The sequence below is a fragment of the Schistocerca piceifrons genome, chromosome 4 (genome assembly GCF_021461385.2).
Source record: "Schistocerca piceifrons isolate TAMUIC-IGC-003096 chromosome 4, iqSchPice1.1, whole genome shotgun sequence".
In the NCBI taxonomy this organism is placed as follows: domain Eukaryota; kingdom Metazoa; phylum Arthropoda; class Insecta; order Orthoptera; family Acrididae; genus Schistocerca; species Schistocerca piceifrons.
The window spans coordinates 347,908,918-347,926,151 of NC_060141.1; the positions used below are offsets into that span (position 1 = coordinate 347,908,918).

The window sequence follows — 17,234 nt, forward strand, 5'->3', positions numbered from 1 at the left end:
AAGACAACATGAGTAGGCCTTTGGCTCCGAAAGCCCATATCGATGGTGTTTCGTTGAATGGTTCGCACGCTGGCTGACACTTGTTGATGGCCGGCACTGAAATCTGCAGCAATTTGCGGAAGGGTTGCACTTCTGCCACGGTGAACGATTCTCTTTAGTCATCGTTGGTCCCGTTGTTACAGTATATTTTTTCCAGCCGCAGCGATGTCCGAGATTTAATGTTTTACCCGAGTTCAAGGTACACTCGTGAAATTGTCTAAAATACCCAGTTCACCGCTACCTTGGAGATGCGCCGACTAAAACACCGTGTCCAAATTCTCTTAAATCTAGATAACGTGTCATTGTAGCAGCAGTAGCCGAAATAACAACTGCGCCAGACACTTGTTATCTTATATAGGCTTTGCGACCGCAACGCCGTGTTCTGCCTGCTTACATATATATATCTGTACTTGAATACCCATACCTGTACCAGTTTGTTTGGTGCTTCAGTGCACAACCAACAGGTTATGGTGATCGAAGGTCAGTGTCCACAATTGATAGTGGAAACTGTGAAGATCAGTCATGGACCAGCTTTCATAATCCCGCACAACGTTTTTTGCAAGACAAATGTCCCCACCCTTTGGTTTCCGTGACTCCTCATATCCATTGAAAAGCCCCACAAACCGAAGCAGCGACTGGAATGTTGCAGATTTGTCACACCAGTCCTTATGACTTATGCATAATCTCCGTGTGCTGTTTGTCACTCTGACCCAGAGGTAAAGAGGAAAGCAAACAGTGAAAACATGGCCTGGCCGGATAGCCGCGAGTGGACGCCGCGTGGGATTAACCGAGCGGTCAGAAGCGCTACAATCATGGACTGTGCGGCTGGTCCCGGCGGAGGTTCGAGTCCTCCCTCGGGCATGGATGTGTGTGTGTTTGTCCTTAGGATAATTTAGGTTAAGTAGTGTGTAAGCTTAGGGACTGATGACCTTAGTAGTTAAGTCCCATAAGATTTCACACACATTTGAACATTAGAACCGCGAGTGTTAACACGCCACTTCCAGGGATTGGGCGGTCGCGCTGGCCCTAGACCGAATCCGCCCGATGGGTTAAGGACGAGGGCAAGTGTGGCGGCCAACCTGGATGTGATTTCAGGCCGTTCTCCTCATCCGAGAAGGAGAATGCTGGACTGTTATCCGAGTTCCGTTTCAATTACACAATTCACAAATATTTAGGAAACGTTCGCACACCTTCAAACGCATAACATTACACGCAGTCAGGTAGGGTACACATTTCTGAATACGAAATAACAGTACCTGTATTTTTAAGAGGGTAGGACGTCAAACGGTCGGACTAGGAGCAGGAGAGGCACCACAGGGAATTTTAATTTCCCCTATCTATACTTTTACAAATAAATTCATAAGATTTTGTCAGCATGACAAAGAATGATTCAGGATTCACACTCATAGCAATGGAAGTTCAAAAAATAAAAAGAAATAAAGTTTTTTACCTGTGAAATTTCATCATTTTTTCACTTACTATTTGTTGCATTTGTTGCTATAGGTAGATTTTTCTTCATAAGTAAGAGAGATTTTTCGATGAATTTTTCAGAGCGTACAAACCATACTTACAGGTGTATGAAACTATAGAATTTATTTAATTTATAAAAAACGAATGAGCTGTTACATTTTAAACTTCATATTTATAAAAAGCTTTATGGCTAATCATCTCAGTTTTTACCACAGATTTGGAAAATTTTAGAGTTTTGCATTAAGGAGTTTGTGCTTAGTAAGCAGTGCAAAATTCATCGACGAATCTCTCTTATTTATGAAAAAAAGTCTACCTACAACAACAAATGCAACCAATAGTAAGTGAAAAATGATGAAACTTCATATGTAAAAAAAATTATTTTTTTATGTTTTTGAATTTACAATGTTGTGAGTGTGAATCCTGAATACTTCCTGGTCATGCAGACAAGGTCTTACGAATTTATTTGTAAAAGTATAGACTGTGGAAATTAAAATATCCTGTATTGCCCCTCCTACTCCAAGCCGGCCCGTTTGATGCCCTACATCCCTTAAGAACCACGCGGTATTGTTCCGCGGGACATGTATGAATGTCCGAAGTAACAAGCACTGCAACGACTACAGTCGTCAAGAAATACAGAAAATATACTCGCAACTGCAAATATGAAACCCATCGGCTCTTTATTGGAATGATGACAATGAAAATTTGTGCCTTACTGGGACTCGAAACTGCATTTTCCACGTCATGCAAACGGTCGTCCTAACCGCTGCGGCAATAAGTGCACGCGTCAGTGTCAGACCCAGACTCTCGTATGTCATCGTCCATGAGTGACAACCTGCACTCGTACGGTACTTATATTCCCGTCCAGGAAGAACATATTTAATCAGAGTCGAGGGCCTGTTAGTTGCGAATAAATGTGAAATAGCAGTGTCTGTAGAATTAACAAGTACGTTGCAATGTTCCTGAGTAAGTATGTTCTACGTGGACTAAAGTATGCGTAACGTGCACGTGCAAGTTGTGATACATGGTTAACGACATGTGGAAGTTTGGGCTGGCCGTGATCCGTTCACGGAAAACGGAAGCGGTTAAGGCAACTGGTCGCGTATAGTGGGAAATCCGGGTTTGAGACCCGGTCTAGCACAAATTGTTATTGTTGTCATTTCAATATATAGACATTAGTGACTCATATTCACAGTTGGGAATATGTTTCCCTTCCAGAAATTTCGTCACAGTGGGTAAAAGCGTGGTGACAGGAAGGATATCAAATGGTTCAAATGGCTCTGAGCACTATGGAACTTAACATCTGAAGTCATCAGTCCCCTAAAACTTAGAACTACTTAAACCTAACTAACCTACGGACATCACACACATCCATGTCCGAGGCAGGATTCGAACCTGCGACCGTGACGGTCGGAAGGATATCAGGTCACCATCTACCATTAACAATATATGTTCGATAACAACCCCATTGACCTCGCGTGGGTACGAGATAATAGTAAGCACAAAAGAAGAATGAGAGATGCAGTGAACACATGTTGATTCATCGCTGCCGAAGAAGACAAAGACTCAGCCATCATCGGGTACGGATTTGCTGAGTGTCTTTTGAAACCGGCGTAGGGCGGTTCTCACAGACTGTACTCGTAAGGGCAAACCGTCACTGGAACATACTACCCAGATCTACTGACGTTTCTACGGGAGACCGCCAAAACGAAACGTCGCGGGAACCCGTCGAAAGGGCTATTTTTACTCCGCAACAACGCCCCATTCTCGTTCCGCACGGAAGTGTCGCATTGGCTGTCTCTTTCTGTTATCAGATTTTCATTGAATTCTCTCATTTTAAGAAGACCAAAAGAGCTATCTGCTTACATGCTTAAAACATTCAACAGACTAGATCACATACGTATTGCTGTGTTCAAGACAACCGGTTTCGACGGACTTTGCTGCTATCTTCAGGTCTTAAAAAATCTTTTTGTTATGAAACATGTTCATTTTACTTAGGACTTCACGCCAAGTTGTGATGTGGATAAAAACCAGTACATTATAGAAAGTTTTTCAAACTAAAATATTTGAAAGCCTAAAGCACCATGTGCAAATGACCATTTCCATATATATATATAGATCGTTCACAGATGCTTGCTACACCACAGAAAAATAGTATACAGTAGCACATCTGTCAACATCTAGCTGGAGATCGTGATTTGCACAAGACGCTTTATGTTTTCAGATATTTTATTACGACAAACTTTTTATAATGTGCTGATTTTTAACCATATGAAAACTTGGGGTGAGATACAACGTAAAATGAACATGTTTCACAACAAAATGATTTTTTAAGACCTGAAGATTACAGCAAATCCCTTCGGAAACGATTGTCCTAAATTTAGAAATATTTATGGGATCTGCGCTGTTGAAGATTTTTATCAGATTTTGCTCACTCTCGTATTCTCTTTACATGGCACCAATTTAGTTCTTACTCTTGCTTCAGAGTAACAAACCATTGCTTGGGAGGCATTTACAGAATGACTAGAAGGGTTAACACCGTCACCAGGTTTCAGTATTGCAATTTACATTTTGTTAGAGGTTAATAATTAAAACCTTATGACTACCATTCTTATGATGGACATGGTTGGTTCTGTGCTCCGTGTTGTAACTGGTGATGACATATTTTACCCTAGATTGAGTACGCTGTATTAATTGAGTGTAAAAACAGTATATCGAAGAGGAACTCAAATCTACATACCGTCTAGTTGTTGCTTTGAGAGTGTCTGTGATGGTCACTGAGTAAGGTGTTGAGAGAGTCCGCCGGACACCATGCGCATGGGGAACACCGTCATATGATCAAAGTTGTATAATCTATGAGATACAGTTAAATCATAGGAGGGGACACATGTGAAAAGCTTCAGGAAGACACATACTCCCAAATAAAATTATGAGTACAGTGCATTAATGATCTGTTAAACTAAAGGCTTTTATTTCCATCAGACATGTATATACGGCATTTACATCATAAAATATTACAGAAAATCACATAAATGATCAATTTTTATTAAGGTCTGGAAGCTCATATCTTGTCAGTCTGTTGGTCATTGAAAATATGTGTTTCATTTCAAACGTCCTTTGAGAAAGTCTCTACTTTCCGTGCTCGTTTCCTAGTCTCTGGGACGCACGAAGGTGTTTATAATTTCAATGCCTAACAGAACGGAGTTTTTGTACACAGCAGGAGCGTTCTGATATGTTGACGAGACTAACTTAGGCACGGATCCGTACACTCGTCGGGCAAGTCGTGTGAAGAATTGGCTGCTAGTGTTGGGGAGCGAAGAAGTAAGCAGTAGTTTCTCAGCTACATCTACCAACTCTTGTACGGAATACTTTTACGCTACATTTAATGAATGGCATTTTTAAGCACTGAGACAGAGAAAATATCCTAAAATATAACCTAATACTTCAAGTTTCTAGCTGATGGAGTTTTACGAAGGTAATTTTTTCCTATGAAACAGTACAAACTAACCGAAGTACCTTTTGGTCTGATTGACTAAGTAGTGAACAAAACGAAGCGCGGAAAACGATAATTTTATTGCACTAGCTACGTGTCGCCTGTAATTTTTCACCAAACGTTGTCTCTTATTCTGCTCCAACTTTCGTCTGTCTTCCAGAATGTTTCAAAAGCAGAGAAATTCTGCGGTTCTTGTAACACGCAGACCTTGTGATATCCCTCTCTGAAGAAACAAAATATTTAGGATTTGTTTAGTTAAGCGTTGGTTATGTCATAGGAACATTTCTGTTTGAAAGATGATAATGTCGTGACGTCCTTCCTCAGAGTTGAATTAACTGCTAGTAGAGCATTCATTCGTAAATAAAGAGAACTGTATTTCGAGAGAACATTGTTCCAAGTGAAGGTATTTTACAAAATTATCGAGAGATCAGCATCATTACGCAAAGAGCATAAAAGGAAATAGCAAAAGAACATGTTCGTGTGTCACTAGTCAAATACTAAAGTAAGAAGACACAGTGTAAAACAGCAAGAATTAATGATTGTCTTTTAAAGAACAGCATTAGCACCGGTTGAAGGTAAGGAAAAAAATCCAGAATAATTTTCTACTTATATATTGATATTCATGATAAGATGTCGTCCTTAACTGTTTGTTTAACCCGATAAGTGAGTTTGCACACAAAATTATTGCCTTCACTAAGATTGTTATTCTTTTTACATTACTGTAAGTTTCACTGGAAAGACGATCAATGTTTCTTACGAGCATATAACCGTAACTGTACGAAAATAACAATCTGGACACAAGTAAAACGTAATTCGAGCATCTTAGTTTCGCAAATGTGATACAAACGTGAAAGACAGGTACCTACCTTTCAGCAACAATGTAGTCTATGTCTGTATATTTACTTCTCGTTCACGATAAAATTACAAGAATTTAAAATATCAAGCGCCACTGTAAGTATTTTTTTAAAAATAATTAGCCTTTGATAAAGTGCCAGCAGATAAGATTTTAAAAAGTTTATAAAGTAGGCATTTAAGAATAGTGCGTTATTAAAAATAGAATCTTAGTATTGAGCAAACACCGAAATATGATAGCCATAGGAAAAAGATAAGACGTGTTAAGAGTGGGCGGACAGTTAATGAGATTAAAAACGAGATACAAGCTTCCCATTGTTCTTAACAAGTTAGTTAAATATATCATTATTGCTTTTTGTAAAAACAGGCCGTAAGTAATACTTGTCTGTACAAAGTGAGCTCATTCAGTACGTGCAAGATGTTAAACACAGATTAGCATAATGTGTGTAACAGAACACTGAATCATACACTATGTCTAACATGGAATAAAATGTCTAAGAATCACAGTTGCAAGTATTAGAGTTGTTTTTGTTAAATTATCTCATTATTGCGTAGGATTAAATATTGATTGCTGGTTGATTTTTGCACAGTTCTATCAGTGTTACGTGTCAGAAACTACAATCCTACAAAGTGACGACACACAGTTTCAGCACTGTCAATAGAAAATAGTTTTAAACTGTAATTTAACTACCATGAATTGAATGAAAGACATTGAATTACAAAATCAGAATGTCTTGGAATGATGAATACATACTCTTTGGTAAAGGGTTAACTTTACAAAGATAGCTACAAAAAAACAGACGAATGTATTTTGATCGACACATATTTTCTTAAAAAACCTCCCAACAATTTCTTTGGAAAAAATTATTGTATTTAAAAATCAGCTCACTAATTTTATGCAGTAATATCGAACAACTTCTTAAGACAAAATTGTAGTCTGAACATTCCAGAATGTTCAAGACTGTATGATCCTAAATTTACAATTTAATTAAATTGACGTAGATCTCATAAAAATTTCAGGAAATTTCTAAGTTACTGAAAGCGCATTACGTTATCAATAGGATGACATTGCACATGACTGTCGAATTCGATTAGAAAAAAAAACCACCCCTCTTTGTGTAGATGTAATGCGATAAATGTAAGATGTCATATTTCCTTATGGTACAGGGTGATCCAGAAGACGCTTCACTTCGAATAAATAAATTAATTTAACTACCTTATGGTAATTTCAGTTTCATGAACATAAGTTGTTAAACTTAAACAGATATTTGTAACTGGTATAATCTGTGACCAAAACTTATAACCGTTTGCGAACTCATTTCTGTTCTCGAAACATTGTGGCCATTATCTCACAAGTTGACAGTTTGGATGTCCTAGCATGTGTTACGTACCAAATCACTTTTCGTCAGAACTATTTACTTATTCAACTGTAATTCAAGTTTCCACAGCAAAGTAGTGAATGTGGAGTCAATAACTAACGACGGGTGGTGGATTTCAAAAATGCTGAAGGAAACAGCAACAGGAATGGACGCCGTAATTTGCTCATCTGTTGCCAAACATAATTACGGATCTTCATATTCTTATGTTAAACACTGCTGTCTGTGCATAATCTGGCATCTCACTGATTCGACTAACATAAAATCGTTGCCTCGAACACTGTGATGTCAGCCTCTTCCTTGCAATTGTCATTTGTGGGAATAAGAGCTTTGTGCATATGCGTGTTCCACTGATTTTATACACAAAATTTCGACGACCCTCCCAAGTTGCGAGCAAGGTTAGTCGTCGAATTATTGTGCATAAAAAGGGATTCAACAACACGACTGAGCAAGCAGAAATACACCGTTAATCGATGACGACGATGTAAGGATAATATTTCTTTCTGTTTACAGTAAGATGAGTGACGTTGCAGTTGGCTATAACTGAAATGGTAAATTTCGATTCGTATTTGTATTTTTTTTACAGGACGAAACATAAGATTTTATGTTATTTTGATTATTTTCGGGGTAGGTCTACCAATTTTCTTTTACGAATATCATTCGTAGTTTGAAATGAGTTTTGAGTCTCTTCGTCTAGTATGACTTCTGGGAATTTTGACCAAAACTTGGTACAAGCTTCATAATTCGCAGTTCAAATATTGATTACTTCAATGTGGTGCGGCTTTTGAATCACCTTGTGTACATAATTCTTCAGTATTGCTTAATCTCTGTGCAGTCTGGTATGTTAAAACAATGTTGTTATCTTCTGCAGATCTATGCACGGATGTGTCGTCTTTCAAGAAAATATTATCTGCAGTCATGAAAAAATATGGGATAGTCACCAAAGCATTGTAAATAATGGTTGTCCAATCAGGTCAACTTCACCAGTCACACAAATCTAGTGCTGCGTTAGCCATGGGGTGCACATTCAATACGGATGAATAAATACGTCGAACCAGTGGACAGGAACCTATAAAGATTAACGTGTTCTGAATCCAGTAATTATTCCACGTAGCACCTCATGTGATGAAGTCGCGTTATAACTTTGGAGTCTGAGATGTCAAATTTTGACATTAGAATCTTGGGATGATTTATGACCTGAGATACTGATGGTAAGTAATATATGTGAGACGCCGAGGTATCAGTATTCTGTAAATTCAGAAAAGAAAAAGACGTTGGCAGAGATTATTATTATAACAGGAGGCCTCGTTCAGTATGGAAAATAATTATGACATGGCTTTCGTTAGGCCGGTTGCTGAAAAATAGGCTTATAATGGTGGCGTGAATTGTACTTCACAAAACTTACATAAAAGACGCGTATAAACTGTTTTAAGCACTATCAATAATCACAGTAGTTTTACTGCATTGGTTTTATATTTTTAACAAAAACTATAATAAATTGCGACATATGACTAATACCATAATTTCCATACTAGTAGGAGTGCGAGCAGTGATTTATGTCTGTGAATACGACATTAACCAAATAATAGGCCGAAATAGAGAGTATAGAAATGGGTAACATCTTAATTAGGAAAGAAAAATGTTAGAGAAGAAGGAAATTATAGAATATGGGAAATAATAAGGATATGTGGAAAAAATTACTGAAACCACAAAAGACATTACCATAATAAAAAAGAAAACATGGGAAATCAGCAGTGGATGACTCAACAAAGCAGGATTCCACCAGGAAAAAATACGTTATGGTTTAACATTTTATGCAGATAGTGGTGTGAAGGCCGTGGTCTCCGTTTCGCTAGCTTTATACGTCGCTTTCGCCGAATATTTTCTGTCACGAGTGTATTTTAGGTTGTATACGGATTAAGCTTTGTGGGGGCGCAAAGAAAGTGGAATTCCAGTTTATTTTTCTTATTTGGAGGTTTATCACAGCTTCTGGTTAGCACAGTCTGGTAGACAAGTGACTTGTCGTAAAAAGCGCGAGGGATCGCGGGTGGGGTGGTGTTCAGTGTTGGTGATGACGAGTGGTGTGTGCAGGGTTGCCGCGGCAGCAGGCGCCTCAGTCGTCTTCCTCCATGCTGATGAGCTCGCTCTGCAGCCGGCCCTTGTAGCGGCGGCACAGCTTGATGCAGACGATGCGCGCAGCCAGCCGGAACTGCGGACTCAGCGTCACCAGGATGACCGACTTGAAGAACGAGTTGAGGATGCCCAGCCATACGATGCCGAAGTGCAGGTACGGGATCTGGAACTTGGTGTTGGCGAAGTACTCGTACAGCTTGACGGCGGCGTACGGCGTCCACGAGACCCAGAAGGAGACGACCAGCACGAACGACATGACGTGGTTGGGGTTGGACAGGTTCTCGGACAGCGCCGACGCGTACTCCTTGTCGTGGATGGGTGCGCCGCTGCGCAGGCGGCTCATCATCGTGAAGATGTACGAGTAGGCGTACACGATCGTGATCAGGCTCGGCCCCAGCACCAGGAACGCCACCTGTGGTGCAGAGAGTCACGGCTCAGTCACTACCAGGTAGAGGCTTCCCGAAAACATGAGACGCTAATGGTACTAATGCAGCAGCTGATACTTTAGGTTTAATGAAGAACACGATTCACAATGTGAAATGGTACGTAAGTATGGTGCTGTCTATCATTGATGTTAAACATTTTGCACATGGAACATCAAATGCATTATCACCTAGCGTACAGAATGATGTATTTATCAGTAATACTTTCAAATGTGCATTATTACCATTTCTTACAGTTCTGAACATGACTGTTATTCAGCAACCGTATATTAGTTTAAATATAACATTAAACACCCAACCGGTTGGACGTAAACGTAGGTTTCGACACCTACTAACGGCGTGTTCATTTGAATGAACAGTTGCTAAACCGTATAAAATAATACATACAAAATCAGGTATAACAAAAAAACACATTAATCAAGGTGATAATTTTTCTTCACGCACAAAGGTTACTTACGTAAAATTACATAGCTAAGTAGCAATAGCCAGCATTTTTAGCAGCTGCTCTCAGTTCAAAAGTAAAACAAAACGTTGTAGCCTTTACCACTGGGAACAACATCAGACTGATCGGCGTTGTTGCTTACACTGCCGCCACGAAAACATACGAGCTGCGCCGCCTATCTGGTGTGGACAGTAACGTGTGCTCTTTTGAAACATTATAGCAAAAATAATTGAAAAAACGACAGTTAACTAAAAAAAACAAAATATAAAGAGACATTAGTGTCTTTTTGAGATTACACAGAAGTGAAGCAGATTAAGTATCATAGTGGCATCTGTTCGATTTTACAGAAATTACTATTACGTAAAGGGCAGAGAGAAAAAGAAATTTCATTTTAAGAACAGTTGTACAATGCAGAAGGATTTGCATGAACGTAACTTTAGCAGCACATAGCTATGAGATTAGAAGAAAATAATGCTTCGAAATCAGAAGCAGGAAAAATATACACTCATGCTCATAAATTAAGGATAATGCTGATACATGGTGAAACAACGCTCTGGTGGAGGGTTTGTGGGTTTAAATCACCTCGGGGTATTACCATGCCGTGCATTTGACCTGCGGTCGTCGCACCGTGACGCCGGCAGCAGTCAACCTACGCAGAGGTGTGTTGGTGCATGTCAGAGTACGGTGCAGCGAGTAAGTGTGCAGACGTGCTCAGATGTGCTAATGGTGACTGCGTGTTGAAAATGGCTCAAAGAATACATATTGATGACGTTATGAGGGGTAGAATATTAGGGCGACTGGAGGCTTGTCAGACACAGCACGGGCCCTCCGTGTGCCACAAAGTGTGATGTCAAGATTGTGGCAACGATTCCAGCAGACAGGAAACATGTTCAGGCGCTACAGTATTAGACGTCCACAGTGTACAACACCACAAGAAGACCGATATCTCACCATCAGTGCCCGCAGATGACCACAGAGTACTGCAGGTAGCCTTGCTCGGTAACAGTTGTCTCCAGACACACAGTCGACTGAATAGACGACTGAACAGACATGGTTTATTCGCCCGGAGGCCTGCAAGGTTCATATCACTGACCCTGGTCACAGGAGAGCCCGTAAAGCATGGTGTCAAGAACTAAGTACATGGGGATTGGAACAGTGGTCCCAGGTTATGTTCACGGACGAGTCCAGGTATCACTGAACAGTGACTTAGGTATCACTGAACAGTGATTCTCGCCGGGTTTTCATCTGACATGAACCAGGTATCAACCCCTTAATGTCCTTGAAAGGGACTTGTAAAGAGGTCGCGGTTTGATGGTATGCGGTGGGGTTATGATTGGTGCACTTACACCCCTGCATGTCTTTGACAGAGAAACTGTAAAAGGTCAGGTGTATCGGGACGTCATTTTGCACCACTGTGACCGTTTTTTCAGGGATGCAGTGGGTCCCACCTTCCTCCATATGAATGATAACGCACGGCCCCACCGGGCTGCCATCGTGGAGGAGTGCCTTGAAACAGAAGATATCAGGCGAATGGAGTGGCCTGCCTGTTCTCCAGACCTAAACCCCATCGATGCACGTCTGGGGTGCTCTCGGTCGACGTATCGCTGCACGTCTTCAAACTCCTCGACACTTCAAGAGCTCCGACAGGCACTGGTGCAAGAATGGGCGGCTATATCTCAGTAGCTGCTCGGCCAATTAATCCAGAGTATGCCAACCCGTTGTGCGGCCTGTGTACGTGTTCATGGCGATCATATCCCATACTGATGTCGGGGTACATGCGCAGGAAACAGTGGTGTTTTGTAGCACATGTGTTTCGGGACGGTTTTCTCAACTTATCACCAATACCGTGGACATACAGATCTGTGTCGTGTGTGTTCACTATGTGCCTATGCTATTAGGGCCAGTTTTGTATAGTGCCACGTTGTGTGGCACCACATTCTGCACTTATCCTTAATTTATGAGCATGAGTGTAGTAAAAAATAAAGGAATCAAACTTCAGCGAGCAGTGGATTGAAATCATCGGAAATTTTTTTTGTGACGTTGTTGTAACTGTTCATTGAGGACGCGGTCATCGTTCTTAGAAATATGTTTGAAAATCTCTAGCTCTTCGAGTACATTGAGCCTATGACCTTCCCTTTCTCTACACAAAATGGAAATTTCTTCAATGTGTTCAACGTTTCTGGAAATTAGCAGATGATCAGCAAAAGTGGAATTGTGTACATCAGTGCCTCCTTTCGCCAATAAATGCTCTTTGTACCTGACATTAACAGATCTACCAGTTTGTCCTGTATAATAAACGGGACACGTATCACAAGTGATTTTATAAACTCCTGAATTATGTATCGGATCAACTGTGAAACTGAGATTGTGGATGAGACTTTTTTGTAAGTTGCTGTTCGTGGAAAAGACAACTTCGAATCCATATTTCTTAATCAGAAGACGACGAATTTTATACGAAAGAGGGTCTGAAAATGGAACCGAGAAAACATTTTTATACTCGCTACTGTCTGGAATAGCACTCCTGCCTAAAGTGGTCAATTTAGCGTCAGTTTTAACTTTGAAGATTTTGTCAACTAACGTGGGATCATAGCCAAGATTAACTGTAATAGTTTTTATTGTGTTCATCTCTTTATTAAGCTTGTCAGGTTACGAAGGTACGGAGACTGCACGATGAATGGCTGAATGGAAAAATGCTTTCTTATGGGTATGAGGATGCACTGAACTAGTGGGCACAATTTGATCTGTAGCAGAGGGTTTACGAAAAATACTGAAGGAAAGCTTGTCGTCGTCAATAGCAATACTGAGGTCCAAGTAATGTCTTGTAAAATTGCAGTACAGAATATAATGAGAATATATAGATTTTTAATAATATATGTGCTATGAACACAAGACTACATCAATCTGTTCAACGTTAAACCTTGATTCTTAGCAAATATTAACTGAAAAAGGGATTTTGAAATTAGAACTTAAATCACAACCCTGTATTAAATGTTTACGAAACGTACACTCCTGGAAATTGAAATAAGAACACCGTGAATTCATTGTCCCAGGAAGGGGAAACTTTATTGACACATTCCTGGGGTCAGATACATCACATGATCACACTGACAGAACCACAGGCACATAGACACAGGCAACAGAGCATGCACAATGTCGGCACTAGTACAGTGTATATCCACCTTTCGCAGCAATGCAGGCTGCTATTCTCCCATGGAGACGATCGTAGAGATGCTGGATTTAGTCCTGTGGAACGGCTTGCCATGCCATTTCCACCTGGCGCCTCAGTTGGACCAGCGTTCGTGCTGGACGTGCAGACCGCGTGAGACGACGCTTTATCCAGTCCCAAACATGCTCAATGGGGGACAGATCCGGAGATCTTGTTGGCCAGGGTAGTTGACTTACACCTTCTAGAGCACGTTGGGTGGCACGGGATACATGCGGACGTGCATTGTACTGTTGGAACAGCAAGTTCCCTTGCCGGTCTAGGAATGGTAGAACGATGGGTTCGATGACGGTTTGGATGTACCGTGCACTATTCAGTGTCCCCTCGACGATCACCAGTGGTGTACGGCCAGTGTAGGAGATCGCTCCCCACACCATTATGCCGGGTGTTGGCCCTGTGTGCCTCGGTCGTATGCAGTCCTGATTGTGGCGCTCACCTGCACGGCGCCAAACACGCATACGACCATCATTGGCACCAAGGCAGAAGCGACTCTCATCGCTGAACACGACACGTCTCCATTCGTCCCTCCATTCACGCCTGTCGCGACACCACTGGAGGCGGGCTGCACGATGTTGGGGCGTGAGCGGAAGACGGCCTAACGGTGTGCGGGACCGTAGCCCAGCTTCATGGAGACGTTTGCGAATGGTCCTCGCCGATACCCCAGGAGCAACAGTGTCCCTAATTTGCTGGGAAGTGGTGGTGCGGTCCCCTACGGCACTGCGTAGGATCCTACGGTCTTGGCGTGCATCCGTCCGTCGCTGCGGTCCGGTCCCAGGTCGACGGGCACGTGCACCTTCCACCGACCACTGGCGACAACATCGATGTACTGTGGAGACCTCACGCCCCACGTGTTGAGCAATTCGGCGGTACGTCCACCCGGCCTCCCGCATGCCCACTATACGCCCTCGCTCAAAGTCCGTCAACTGCACATACGGTTCACGTCCACGCTGTCGCGGCATGCTACCAGTGTTAAAGACTGCGATGGAGCTCCGTATGCCACGGCAAACTGGCTGACACTGACGGCGGCGGTGCACAAATGCTGCGCAGCTAGCGCCATTCGACGGCCAACACCCCGGTTCCAGGTGTGTCTGCTGTGCCGTGCGTGTGATCATTGCTTGTACAGCCCTCTCGCAGTGTCCGGAGCAAGTATGGTGGGTCTGACACACCGGTGTCAATGTGTTCTTTTTTCCATTTCCAGGAGTGTATGTATTCCATTTCTGATCTGAAAATGTATTTCTACCTAAATTCTATTTATGTAAAACGTAAAACCGTATTTTACAGCGATAGATTCTGTATACAATCTCTCAACGTTCTAAAAATTTTAACTGTAGCACTAATAACGTTTCTCTTTAAAACAATAAAATATATAATGATTATTATTGCACATTAAACAGAAAACACCGACAAGCTTTAGTAACATGTTCCTTATACCAAAACAAGAAAAGAAGTCTAACAAACATGAGCTCTAAAACGCCTACCTTAAGAGGTATGAGCACTTATTCATCTTAGATACTGTAAACAAATCTCTTTCCTTTTCATATCTTGTAAGTGGTAGCATGAACCAAAACAAGAAAAAAAATGTCCTATACACATGGGGTCTAAAATCGGTACTTTAAGTGCTGTGAGCACTTGTTCATCTTCGCTAGTGCGAAACACACCTCTTCTACTGAGGGAGTGCTCATCCTCTTAAGGTATGTGTTTTAGAGCACGTGTTTGTCAAACATTTATTCTTGTTTTAGTGTAAGAAAACTGCCCCTAAAACTTGTCGGTGTGTTTTGGGACACCCTGTAAATGTCCAGCAGAACTGACTGCTAAATAGAGAGAGAGTAGTACTAGCTCAGTTATAGTAGTTATTGTTTGCGATATGACTCAGACACTATTAAATGGTGAATTCGATTATCAGATGTATGAGATTCGTTAGTGTACAAGACGTTGTGTAGTACTGTATCGTATTGTATTGAACTAGGGATCTAGAAACGACGGAGAGGCTTCGTCCACGCCGTAGCCCTCAGTGGTTCACAAACCCACAACAGGCTGCAGCAGTCCACTCACCCCACCGCCGCCCCACACCGATCCCAGGGTTATTGCGGGGTTCGGCCACCAGCAGACCCCCGGGAACGTCTCACACCAGACGAGTGCAACCCCAGATGTTTGCGTGGTAGAGTAAGTATGGTGCACGCGTACGTGGAGACAGTGTTTGCGCAGCAATCGCCGACATAGCGTAACAGATCCGGAATAAGCGGAACCAGCCCACATTCGCCGAAGCAAATGGAAACTGCCCTAAGAACCATCCACAGACTGGCCGGTACATCGGCCCTCGACGCTAATCCGCCGGGCGGATTCGTGCCGGGGACGGGCACACCTTCCCCTGCCGGAAAGCAGTGCGTTAGACTGCACGACTAACCCGGCGGGCAGAAGTTGTGTTAACTGTGACCCAACGTTTATAGTAACTTACTAAGTGAAACGATGTTTAATCGTCAAGGCTATAAACATAGAACAGAGCAGGACCTTCTCTTTCATCAACCAAAGCTAATAACAGCTAAGAATTCACGTTATTCTAAGATGATCATTCGATATTTGCCTCCTAATGCTGTATATTGGTTCATTTTACCTATAAAATCACCCACAAATTATTTTAAAGTCAAACCCTCATGTTAAGGACGGTCGTGAATTTTAGTATCGCTTTATAATCAAATGGTAACCGTTACGACACACGACACGTGATGTGTAATTCTGCAGTACTGCAACAAAGCATCTCAGTGCTGAAGAAAGTCGACCTAGAAATGAACTACTACAGTCGTATTGTATTTGGAACAGCAAGAGCTAGCCATATCTATTGCTTTTCCTGACTCGTCCTCCTTCACCCACCCGTAATATGGCGGTTTCTCCTGACAGGGAACACTATAATACAAAGTAACCGGACAGGTGATGTATTTGAACTTGAGTCCACAATTTCCAAGAAATGTCTAAATGATTCCAACTTAGCTGCAACGATCAATTTTTAGTTTATTTTCTGTATCTATATACAGTTTCGACCATACGCCATTTTTAAGTGCCTCCATACATTTGTTGACAATACGATGAAAAATTCTGCAATGGAAAATGTTGCCATTCTGTTCTCTGGTTCGTTGTTATTTCAATCCCTTGCCCACGAGAGCGAGGGTGCTCTGGCAGCGATTAATTGCAACTCTGCGACCGTGAGCATTTATAAGATACAAAGACACAGCTTCTATAAATTAAAAATGTAAAACATGTACATTGATTTAAAGTTGCTAAATCAGGCTTTGATAAACGGTAGGATTTAAGTAAACTATGATGATAGTTCTTTTTAAACACAGCCAATTAATAACATGGAATTCACAGGAAATAATCAGTAGGTGAAGCAGGATTGCAGAGAGGCGGAAGGAGATGAAGAGGATCTCTGTCATGGAGCCGAAGTGAAATGTTCCGTCGAAGCCGGAAGGATGGGTAAATCTGTGAACGGATTTCATTGTCAGATAGGGGAGTGAGAATAGACAAAGTATCGTTGGGATAGCTTATAGACAGTATGTATGTGTACTTGCAGCATTACAGTAACGTAATCCTGCACTTGTATATGAATCATGTTTATAGCGCTGTACTTCTGGGTGCTGCTGTCACATGTATATTTGAAATTGTACATGGACCACCAACAGTATGGCAGCATGCGACGATGTTAAAATCACATATGCAGGGTGGTCAGAAGTGGTCTCGAAAGGTTGTAAGGATGTTACATAGTTGGTTGCAC

The 17,234-nt window shown here is 41.7% G+C and overlaps 1 protein-coding gene across 1 annotated transcript in view; it reads right to left on the minus strand.

Annotated features, from left to right (window-relative positions):
• Window positions 1-4,449: 4,449 nt before the first annotated feature.
• LOC124795827 (G-protein coupled receptor 52-like) overlaps window positions 4,450-17,234 on the minus strand; it is a 171,297-nt gene continuing 158,512 nt past the window's right edge. The window contains exon 3 of the mRNA XM_047259909.1: window positions 4,450-9,772. Coding sequence (XP_047115865.1) covers window positions 9,341-9,772 — 432 coding nt within the window. The 3' untranslated portion in view covers window positions 4,450-9,340. The remainder of the gene's footprint in view (window positions 9,773-17,234) is intronic.